Here is a 12164-nt window from a genome sequence, read left to right on the forward strand (position 1 = left end):
AGGCGTCTTCCTTGCACACGCTAGCCTAGAACAGTTCAATCCCCTGGCATCCCATTTTTTTTATTTTTGGTTTTTCGGGCCACACACGTTTGATGCTCAGGGGTTACTCCTGGCTAAGCGCTCAGAAATTGCCCCTGGCATGGGGGGACCATATGGGATGCCGGGGGATTAAACTGTGGTCCTTCCTTGACTAGCACTTACAAGGCAGACACCTTACCTCTAGCGCCACCTCGCCGGCCCAGTCAGGAGCGATTTCTAAGCGCATAACTGGGAGTAACAACCCCTAAGCATCACTGAGTGGGGCCCAAAAACTAAAAAAAAAAAAAAAAAAAAAAAAAGAAGAAAAGAAAGAGGCAAGCAGGAGCCAATTACACTTGACTCCCAGATGACAGTGAACCTGCCTACCCTACCCCAGCATTCGCTCACTCACCAAGAGACAGAAAGGAAGGATGGAAAGAAAAGGGGTTTGGAGAATGAAACCACCACATCGCACCCCAACTGCCACTCAGAAGGAGGGCACAATTTTTGAGAACCAGAATGGTCAGTGTTTCCACTACTGTCCCAAACCCCAGACAGAGTCAGACATGACTGAAAGATGCAACTCTAACAGGACCAGAGTCTGACCTGCCTTACTTCCTGCCCACCGAAGCCTAGATCACCAAAGGCACATGTAAAAATGCTCAAGCAGGGGTCCTCAAACTTTTTAAACAGGGGGCCAGTTCACTGTCCCTCAGACCATTAGGGGGTCTGACTATAGTAAAAACAAAACTTATGAACAAATTCTTATGCACACTGCATAGATCTTATTTTGCAATGAAGAAACAAAACAAATACAAATACAATATGTGGCCCGAGAGCCATAGTTTGAGGACCACTGGCTCAAGGTCTTAAGCGTTCGCACTAAGACTTGAGTGCAACTGAGTCAATAGGGAGATGAAGCTGAAGCAAAGGCCTAAAAAACAGGCTGTTTCCCACCCCCTCCCAGGGGGCCCACACCCAGTAATGCTCAGGGCTTACTCCTGGCTCTATGCTTAGAAATCACTCCTGGCAGGCTCAGGGAACCATATGGGATGCTGAGGATCTGCTGTACTATCGCTCCATTCTCCCAAAACTGGCCATTTTGAGAGATTAAACGACTTCAAAAACCAAAGGGTGAAAGTGTGTGGAGAAACATACCCAAGGACTGGGTAGACTTCAGCTCAAGACCACCAGTCACTGAAGTGTAAGCCAGACATCAGAGGAGGAGGCATGTCGCACCTGCCTGCCTCAGACCCATGCACCATGACGAGCAGGAAGCAGAGGGCACTAATGTCCTCGCCTGCTCAGGAGAGGACTGTACCCTCCTTGGAGAGATACGTGAGAACATTACCTCTACACAGGTGTCCTCTTGACTAGACTCCCCCACTATCCCCAAACATGGCACTGGGATTACTCAGAGCTGAGAAGAAAGTTATCTGGGAGCCTTTTCTTTTCCTGTGGCTTCTCTCGTAACATGCTGTTTCCACTAACCTCTATCTGTCTGCCTCATATATCAGGACAAACCAGAACTTTCTGGGAGGCACAAATATAGATGGATACTAGAAGTGTTCCACCTTCCCCTGCAGCTAACAAAGACACCAGAGGAATCGCAAACAAGTCTTATGAGATGTGCATTCACCAATGATCCCCACAACAGGCCTGTTTCTAGCTCACAAACCTGTTGTGCTGATATTAGCACTGATGAAAGACACTAGTGGTAGGGTGTTTGCCTTGCATGCAGCTGATCCAGGACAGACTTTGGTTCCATCCCTGATGTCTCATATGGTCCCCCAAGCCAGGAGCGATTTCTGAGGGCATAGCCAGGAGTAAGCCCTGAGTGGTCATTGAGTGTGGCCCAAAAACCAAAAAAAAAAAAAAAAAAAAAAGGAACTAGCTGATATTGTTAACACAAAAGTCTAAAAAATGAAGCATTATTCAAGTCCTTCTAAAAATAGTATTCAGGGGTTTGGAATTATAACACAGCAGGAAGGGAGTCTGTCTTGCACAGAGCTGGCTCAGGTTTGATCCTTGGCATTGCCATATGGTCCCCCGAGCCTGCCAAAAGTTACTTCTGAGCAGAGTGAGGAATAATGGAGCTCAGCTGGGTGTGACCAAACACCAGAAATAAATAAATAAATGCTCAAAATAATAAAATAATAATATAAGATATATAATAATAAAATAAATAAATAATATAATATAATAATATAATATAATGAAATAAATGCTCAAATGAGCACCATAAATGCTCAGACTAAAGTATATGGTTTGCTGGTTGAAGAGACAATATAGTAGGGAAAGTACAAGTATGTTTGTCTTGCATACGGCTAATCTAGGTTCAATCCTGACATCCATATGTCTATGAAGCCCTCCAGTCAGTAGTACATCCTGAGCACTGGTCCTCCCCTTCCATTTTGCACCCTGCCCCCAAAAGAAAGAAAAAAAACCTTGCTCATTTCTTGGACAATAAATTCTTTTTTTTTTTTTTTTTTTTTTTTTGGGTTTTGGTTTTTGGTTTTTGGGCCACACCCGGCGGTGCTCAGGGGTTACTCCTGGCTGTCTGCTCAGAAATAGCTCCTGGCAGGCATGGGGGACCATATGGGACACCGGGATTCGAACCAACCACCTTTGGTCCTGGATCGGCTGCTTGCAAGGCAAACGCCACTGTGCTATCTCTCCAGGCCCGAAAATAAATTCTTCTAAGTTTGTATATTTCACTTACATACATACATATTTTACTTATATACATTTTGCATCTCTTGGCAAGATGGTGGAAAATAATAGAATCTTGTTGAGAAAATTATCTGCCCATCCCTATAATACATTTTTCTTTCTTTTTTTGGAGGGGCCACACTTGGAGGTGCTCAGGGGGTTGGAGATGCTCACTTGAAGGTAAATCCTGGTGGTGCATGGGGGAAATATGGGATACTGAGACTCCAACCCGGGTTGATCATGTGCAAGGCCAACATCCTACCTGCTGTGCTATTGCTCTGGAAGACAGTTCTTCAAAATCTTACCTGGCCTAACTCTCAGGCAGCTAAGCATCCAGATAGGGGAAATGCAGCTGTGTCAGCTACACAGCATGAGAAAAGAAAATACAATCCAACTGGGTTGGGAAAAATGCTCAAGAGGCTGGTCAGATCCACAGGACTTGGAAGATTTTGAAGCATGGAAGGGCAAAGGCAGCTCCTATATCCTATGTTCCATGCTGGTAACAACCACCAACTAGCCCAAACCACCCCAAAAAAACTTTGATTGCCTTCTCTGTCAATTTAACACATCCCAGTCAAGTAAAACGTGCAAGAGCTGAATTCGCTGTAATCCAAAATGACAGGGTAAAATGACGAGCTCCTTTAAGTTCAATGATTGGGACCAGCAACTTTGAGTTCAATATCACTCTTACAGATGAAATAAAATACTACTGTTGGAAATGTTTTTGGTTTCATGATAGGATCTATCCTGGCTCTACACTCAGACATCACTCCTGGTAGTATTAGTCTGAACCACACGGAATGCAGAGGATCGAATCCAGGTCTGCCTTACCTACTGTACTCCGTTCTCGGCCCTTATACTCTGGTAATGCTAATTAGCCTACTAGACACATGATCAAAGGTGGATTTTCCTAAAGAACAAAAACAGAAGGGCCAGAGAGATAGCATGGAGGTAAAGCGTTTGCCTTGCATGCAGAAGGTCGGTGGTTTGTATCCCGGCATCCCATATGGTCCCCTGCCAGGAGCGACTTCTGAGCATAGAGCCAGGAGTAACCTCTGAGCACGGCCAGGTGTGACCCAAAAACCAAAAAAAAAAAAAAAAAAAACACCCCAAAAAACCAAACAAACAAACAAAAAGAACAAAAACACATATACTGGATTAGCACCTTCCAGGGCAGCAGGCGGTCGGACCACCCCTCATCCTGTCAAAAGACCTGGAGTGCACACCTCAGGCCAGCAACGCCTAGGAACCAGAGGAGAAAACCAGGGCACTGAAGGTTCACAGAGCCCTACACGGCCTTCTTACTAAGCATGAGCGGTTTGTGCAGAGAGAAACACAGACCTTCCCAACAGGACCTACCTGTTCCTGTAGATCATAGTCATAGCTGTCATGCAGCAGCAGGCTGAGGATGTAGCGAGTGTAAATCATGGCATCGATACCACATTTCTCGAGCTCCTGTCCCAGCCAGGTCTGCACAGGACCCAAGGCATGAAGCAGAGACATTTCAGAACAGAGGCTGGACCTGGAGAGGAGCTGGAGGGGCTTCCAGAGGGTGGATCATCCAGGGCTACTGCAGGGAAGGTGTGCGGAGTTAGGTGGCTAACATCCTGAGTGAGCGGGGCATGTTTCGGCAGCTGCTGTCCTGTTGGTATCAGGGATGATTTCACTCCAGCCACATGGAGGGCTGCTGGACATCGAGGACCTGCATTGATCTTCACTGTTACTCAGTTGTTTTTTACAGAGCTTCCCTCCTCAGGCATAATGAATGAATCATCCTGGTCTCGACACACATGAGATGTGATGTTTCTCTGACTTTCACATTGAGGTCAAACCTAAGTCTCCGGTAGAATCTACCAGGAAAGAGAGGACAAGGTATATATTAGGTAGAGACATAAATGAAGGTTCTTATCTTTTGTTTATTTTGTTTGATTATTTGGTGAGAAGGTTTTTACTTTTTTGGAGAGAGGTCTACAGTCAGCAGTGCTCAAGGGCAATTCCCGGCTCTACAATCTAAAGCAATCTTGGGCAACACTCAAGGTGACCATATGCAGTGCTGAGCATAAAACTAGGGTCAGCAAGATGCAAGGCAAGTGCCTCAACCCTTTTACTGTTCTTTCCAGACCTTAATTAATCACATGGTTCTGACTAAATATATCTTACAATGATCATTGATTTTTTTTGTTTGTTCGTTAGTTTTTGTTTTGGGGCCACATCAGTAGCACTCCTGGCTCTGAACTCAGAAATCACTCCTGGCAGGCTCGGAGAACCATATGGATGCCAGGTGGGCCACATGCAAGGTAAATGCCCTTTACTATTGCTCCAGCCCCAGATTACTGACTTTTGTTGTGGTCAGGAGTAGAAAATTAAAAATAAGCGTGGTTCTTGCACATTACATGAAATGATACACGACCACTTAAAAAGATTAAAATTGGGCCCGGAGAGATGGCACAGCAGCGTTTGCCTTGCAAGCAGATGGATGATCCAGGACCAAAGGTGGTTGGTTCGAATCCCGGTGTCCCATATGGTCCCCCGTGCCTGCCAGGAGCTATTTCTGAGCAGACAGCCAGGAGTAACCCCTGAGCACCGCCGGGTGTGGCCCAAAAACCAAAAAAAAAAAAAAAAAAAAGATTAAAATTGTTTTCAATAACCATATTATATTATATTTAAATGGTCTAAACTAGTGTTTCTCAACCTTTTTTCTGCTAAGGGCCTCTCTGTCCTACTATCTTAATCTCATGCCATGCCTCCCCACCATTTATGTGATTTTCACCTGTGTCCCTCAAATATCCTGAGGACCCAGAGGATGTTTCTGGGTTGAGAAAGGTTGGTCCAACCTAAACAATCAATTAAACCTCAAAGCCCAGAGTCGATTCTAAAACAGAAAGATCCAATTAAATGCTGACCTTTTCTTTTTACATTGATCCTCTATTAAAAAAAAAAACAAAACAGAACCTTAAAGGGGAAAACATAAACTCCATATACCACTATTAAGGACAGCTGGCAAGTACAGCCAACTCTGAACTGTATTTCAAGTTCAGAACAATGGTTAACAGGAATCAGGGGCCCATTTCTTAATGGGAAAAGGGATTAATTCACCCATTTTAAAAAAGCTCTGCAAAACAAGAGAAAAGACGATATGGAGGGCCAGGAGAGATAGCACATCGGTGTTTGCCTTGCAAGCAGCTGATCCAGGACCAAAGGTGGTTGGTTCAAATCCCGGTGTCCCATATATGGTCCCCCGTGCCTGCCAGGAGCTATTTCTGAGCAGACAGCCAGGAGTAACCCCAAAAACCAAAAACCAAAAAAAAAAAAGAAAAGAAAAGAAAAGAAAAGACGATATGGAGTAATGACAAACTCCTGACCTTTGATTACTGGACAGTGTGGGGGGAGGCAGGAAAAGACAGACTAGGAGTGATACCAGGACAGTGGGGGAGGGTCGTGGATGAAGCTGTGGAAACATGTACCTTGAAACCATAAATGTAACAGTTATAAACACTTTATAGCCATGTTACGTAAATCACTATTTAAAAGCATTTGATTTTTTTAAAAAAAGTATGTTTCAGGGGACGGAGAGATAGCATGTAGTTAGGCATTTGCCTTACATGCAGAAGGACGGTGGTTCGAATCCCAGCATCCCATATGGTCTGCCAGGAGTAATTTCTGGGTGTAGAGCCAGGAGTAACCCATGAGCACTGCAGGTTGTGACCCAAAAAACAAAAACAAAAACAAAAAAAAAAGTATGCTTCAGTGTAACTCCACCCCCCATTCTCCCAGTGTAACCTTACCTACAAGAAAGACCTGCCCATTTCTGGGTTGGGGTCTTTGGTAGGTAACAAAAAGGTTTGGCCTGAGGAGCAAAGGGAATTTGCATGGCTGAAAGACAAGTTAGAATACAGGGCTGAATAAGGATCTAGTGTAAAAGGTTTATAGGCCACACATGTGGTGGCTAGGGAGTGAATAAAGCTGATATCTCCTGGAACCTGTCTGTGGATAATTTCCTCGCTGCTACCTGAAACTGCAGACCCACCGGCTGAAGGGGGTTGCATACACGTGGCCCTGGGCTGGAGGAGAAAGGCCTCTCATCCCTCCATCACCATCCACCACCATCCAAGCCCATCCAAAGGGCTTAATGCAACATTTCAGGGCCAGATCAATAGTATAGCAGGTAACTCACTTGGCCTTGTAAGTGGCAGGCCCGGGAGTTTGATCCAGCACCACAGATAGTCCCCTGATCATCACCAGAAGTGATTCCTGGGCATAGAGATAGGAATAACCCCTTGGGCATCGCTAGATGTGGCCTCAAAGCAAAAACAAATAAAATTTTAAAAATATTTCTACAGGGGCCGGAGAGATAACACTACGGCATTTGCCTTGCAAGCAGCCGATCCAGGACCCAAGGTTTGAATCCCGGTGTCCCATATGGTCCTCCATGCCTGCCAGGAGCGAATTCTGAGCATAGAGCTAGGAGTACCCCCTGAGCGCAGCCAGGTGTGACCCAAAAACCAAAAAAAAAAAAATCTCTATAGCCTTCTTGTTCGTGAAGTGGGGTCGGGGTTGCTGGTGCTGCTCATGGAATTGAAAAATGACGCCAGACACGGGGCTGGAAGATGAGTGCAAGATGTTGACGGGATCCGGAGACCTCCAAGAGGAGGAAGGGGAGGATGAGGATTAGTGGATCCCTTAACAAAAGTGAGAGCAATGTGAGCAACTGGAGAAATGAGTAATGGCTCGGGAAAAGAGCTATGTGATCAGTGTGCATCACCCAGGTCACAAACGGAGGAGGATTGCACATGACTTCTTGCATGTATGGGATCACTGTATGATCCACAAACTCGTCAGCAGCTTGAAGTAAGTGCAGAAGTCTCATTTACCCTAGTCTTCATCACTTGGGTATCAGGATATTTCCTTATGATTTTGAATATGCTCTTTGTTCATGGATGTGAAGATAGGCAAGTAATTCCTATGTAATTAGGACTGATTCCAACATAATAAATTCCAGTAATGAGGGGCCGGAGAGATAGCACAGCGATAGGGCATTTGCCTTGCAAGCGGCCAACCCAGGATCGACAGTGGTTCGAATCCCAGCATCCCATATGGTCCCCTGTGCCTGCCAGGAGCAATTTCTGAACACAGAGCCAGGAGTAACCCCTGAGCGCTGCCAGGTGTGACCCAAAAACCAGAAAAAAAAAATCCAGTAATGAACAAAATAATAATAATGATTAAAAATTATTTCTACTTCAGGGCTAGAGCAGTGGCGCAAGCTAGCCTAGGATGGTCCCCTGGAGTCCCATATAGTGCGCCAAGCAAGGAGTAATTTCTGAGCACATAGCCAAGAGTAACCCCTGAGCGTCACTGGGTGTGGCCCTAAAAGCCAAAAAAAAAAATTTTTTTTTCTACATACCCAAAAGGGAAAAGAAGAAACCAAAGAGAAATCATTAAGTATTTTGAAGTGAATGGGTAAAAACTGATGCTAAGGAAAATTTTATGGCCTTAGGTGGAGGCCGGAGAGATAGCATAGCGGTAGGGTGTTTGCCTTGCACACAGCCAATCCAGGATAGACAGTGGTTCAAATCCTGGCATCCCATAAGGTCCCCTGTGCCTGCCAGGAGCGATTTCTGAGCACAGAGCTAGGAATAATCCCTAAGTGCCACTGGGTGTGATCGAAAAACCAAAAACCAAACCAAACCAAAACTAAACAAAACTTAGGCTGGAAAGAGGGTGTAGAGTAAGGGCCTTCTGTGGAAAATAACATGGTTAAATCCCAAATGCTACATATGGTCTCCTGGGCACCATCAAGGGTCATTACCAAGCATAGAGCCAGGAAGATAGATACCCTGAACAGTTTTGATATGGCCCACACTCAAAATAATAATAATAATAATAATAATAATAATAATAATAATAATAATAATAATAATAATAATAAATAAGGAATTTTTAAAAATCTGAACAGAAAGCAATGAAATAGTAAATTTAAACAAAAACCAACCCAGGGGCTGGAGCAATAGCAGTGGTAGGGCTTTTGCTTTGCACTGGGCTGACTCAGGACCGACCTGGGTTCAATTGCCAGTGTCTCACATGATCCCTCAAGCCAGAAGCGATTTCTGAGCGCATAGTCAGAGTAATCCCTGAGGGTCGTTGGATACCCCCCCACAAAAAACAAACAAACAAACAAACAAAAACCAAAATAGCTCTTTCAGACAACAAAACTGACAAATCTCTAGCCAAGCTGTTCATGGGAGAAAAATCACAATAGCCAAAGGAGGGAGATAAAATTACTTTCAGAGTCTAAAAGTAAACGATGAAGTAACAGATAAAAGATGAAGTAACAGAAGTAACAGTAAAAGATTAAGTAACAGATGAAAAGTACAAAGTCCTTGAAAATACAAATTATCAAGTTCATGAAGAGTGAGTACCTCAGTACCTATAAAAATAGATCAAATTATAGTTCAAAACTCTCTCACAGGGGCCGGAAGATAGCATGAAGGTAAGGCATTTGCCTTGCATGCAGAAGGAGGGTGGTTTGAATCCCAGCATCCCATATGGTCTCCCGGGCCTGCAAGAAGCAATTTCTGAGCAGCCAGCCAGTCACACACTGCCGGGTGTGACCTAAAAACAAAACAAAACAAAACAAAAAACAAAACTTTCTCATAAATAAATCTGTAGGCAAAGGTGGCTTTAAAAGAGAGTTCCACCTTATTTTTTCTCTCAATAATTTTAGTGAAAACATAATGCTAACCCATATCAGCTCATTTTAAAAGTTAAAGCGGAGGAAATACTGATTGAAACATGTCATAAGACCAGCATCATCCTGACAGCAAAACCAGACAGAGAAATATCAAGAAACTGGGGCCACCAGAAAGATAGCATGGAGGTAAGGCATTTGCCTTGCATGCAGAACATTGGTGGTTCAAATCCCGGCATCCCAGGTAGTCCCCGGAGCCTGCCAGGAGCGATTTCTGAGCGTAGAGCCAGGAGTAAGCCCTGAGCGCTGCCGGGTGTGATCCCCCCAAAAAATGAAGAAAAAAAAAATCAAGAAACTAAATGCCATGGGAGGGAGACCCTTCAATACCAAGGACCTATTGAGTCAGCAAGTGTTCCTGCAGGAAGGTGAGGTATTGGAACATCTCATGCACGAAACCCCATTGTTAACAGTACTGTGAATCAAGGGGCCTAAAACTAGAAGGAAAAATACTGTTTTAGTTGGTTTGAGGGTCACTCTGGCTCTGTGTTCAAAGGACATGCAATTGGGGGATTGAACCTGGGTCAACCAAGTGCAAATCAAACACCTTAATCACTGTACACTCTCTGGTTCCTGTTGATGTTTCTTTTTCGTGTTGGTTTTTAGGCCACACCAGGTAGTATTCAGAATTTACAACTGCCTCTATGCTCAGAGATCACTCATGGAGGGACTCAAAACTTGTTTGCTGCATGCAAGAACCTTATTTGCTGTACTTATCTTTCCAGTCCTCCAATTTTAGTTTTTCTTATGGTTACATTAAAACAGGGCATCGAGTCAACCACAGAATTCTCTCTATTGTCAAAAAGAGAAAAGCTCGTGAAAAGCTCAAGTCAGTGAGTGAGGGGAAGACATATAAATGCAAAGAACAACAAAACCACATAGGCCATCTCAAAGCTGGTCCAACTTTTCCTTCCATTGTTATCTCAAGCAGAACTTTTGTAACCTGTTTAATAGCTGTTTCCAAGAACTGGGAATATAACTGGACAAGGACCAAGGAAAAGAAAGAAAAAAGAAGAAAGCTGGGAGGTTCGGTGGCCACTGTGATGTATAGAGGGGATCTGAGACAGAAGTACCCCCTGAACATTCTGGTGGAATAGATACTGTCCTTATTGGTAGGCACACTGGGGCCTCTGCTCCTGGCACGGCCCTCTGCCCATGACCTAATGAGACATACAGCACTTCTGGTTCTGAGCAGAAAGGAGGCCATGGGTGTTCTGTTTAATTACAACTTACTTTGGACTCACTATGAGGTCAGAACAATGATGGGAGGGAATAAGCAAGGCAATAGCCCTTTTTTATTCACCTGGCAAGCTCAAAAACACAGCTGGCAAAAACGCAAATTTCCAAATGTAAAATCTAGTCAGCATGAGGTTAGATTTCATCTTCTTTTGATTAAATTCTCTGACATTTTATTCAAGTGCCACTGTTTATGGACAGACTTCAGTTTCTTAGGTGACCTTCCTCCAAAGTTTATGCTATGAGAAAGGACCTACTGATAAATTTGATTACGTTGCTCCCAGCAAATTTAACCAATCATCCTGGACTGAACTATGGAATCAATCATTTAGGGTTATATACAAGCCCTGTGTTCAATTACTAAGTCCCACATAAGTAATAAAATTTAAAAAAATTTAAGGGGCCGGCGAGGTGGCGCTAGAGGTTAGGTGTCTGCCTTGCAAGCGCTAGCCAAGGAAGGACCTAGTCAAGGAAGGACCGCGGTTCGATCCCCTGGCATCCCATATGGTACCCCCAAGCCAGGGGCAATTTCTGTGCGCTTAGCCAAGAGTAACCCCTGAGCATCAAACGGGTGTGGCCCGAAAAAACAAACAAACAAAAACCTCATCGAAGGTTGGAGAAATAATACAACAGGGAGTGTGCTTGCCTTGCCAAATACAACTGACCCAGGTTCAGTCCCCAGCATCACATATGGTCCTCTGAGCACCACCAGAAGTAATTCCTAAATAAAGAGCATGGAGCCAGAGCAGTGGCACAGGGCATAAGGCCTTGAGCGCTAGCCTAGGACGAACCGTGGTTCGATCCCCCAGTGTCCCATATGGTCCCCCAAGCCAGGGGCAATTTCTGAGTGTATAGCCAGGAGTAACACCTGAGTGGTCATTAGGTGTGGCCCAAAAAAAAAAAAAAGAGCAGGAGTAAGTCCTGAACGTGTCCAGGTGTGGCCCAAAGCACCAAAGCACGCACAGCCAAATTGTACAATGATTCCTCAGACAATGATGCTTTTCTGAGCCACACCCGGTGGCATTCGGGGGTACTCCTGATGCCATGCTCAGAACTCACTGATCACTCTAATCAGGCTCGGGGATCACATGTGATGCCAGGGGTTGAACCCAGGTCAGCTGCGTGCAAGGCAGATGTCCCACCTTCTATGCTATTAAAACTCCGGCCCTTGGACAATGACTTTTGTGATTTTCCCAAAACTTTTTTTTACTATCTTTTTTTTTGTTGTGTTATTTGTTTTTGTTTTTGGGCCACACCCGACAGTGCTCAGGGGTTACTCCTGGCTGTCTGCTCAGGCATGGGGGACCATATGGGACACCGGGGCATATGGGACATGGGGCATATGGGACACTGGGATTCGAACCAACCACCTTTGGTCCTGGATCGGCTGTTTGCAAGGCAAACACAGCTGTGCTATCTCTTCGGGCCTTTTTACTATCTTTTTATTCCACTTACC

At 44.6% G+C, this 12164-nt stretch overlaps 1 protein-coding gene across 1 annotated transcript in view; it reads right to left on the minus strand.

Moving 5' to 3' along the window:
- KIAA0232 (KIAA0232 ortholog) overlaps positions 1–12164 on the minus strand; it is a 78383-nt gene that overhangs the window by 39627 nt on the left and 26592 nt on the right. The window contains 2 exon segments of the mRNA XM_049781644.1: positions 4090–4238; positions 4241–4453. Of these exon segments, the coding sequence (XP_049637601.1) occupies positions 4090–4238; positions 4241–4453 (362 nt within the window).

The sequence above is a fragment of the Suncus etruscus genome, chromosome 10 (assembly GCF_024139225.1).
Source record: "Suncus etruscus isolate mSunEtr1 chromosome 10, mSunEtr1.pri.cur, whole genome shotgun sequence".
NCBI classification, from domain to species: domain Eukaryota; kingdom Metazoa; phylum Chordata; class Mammalia; order Eulipotyphla; family Soricidae; genus Suncus; species Suncus etruscus.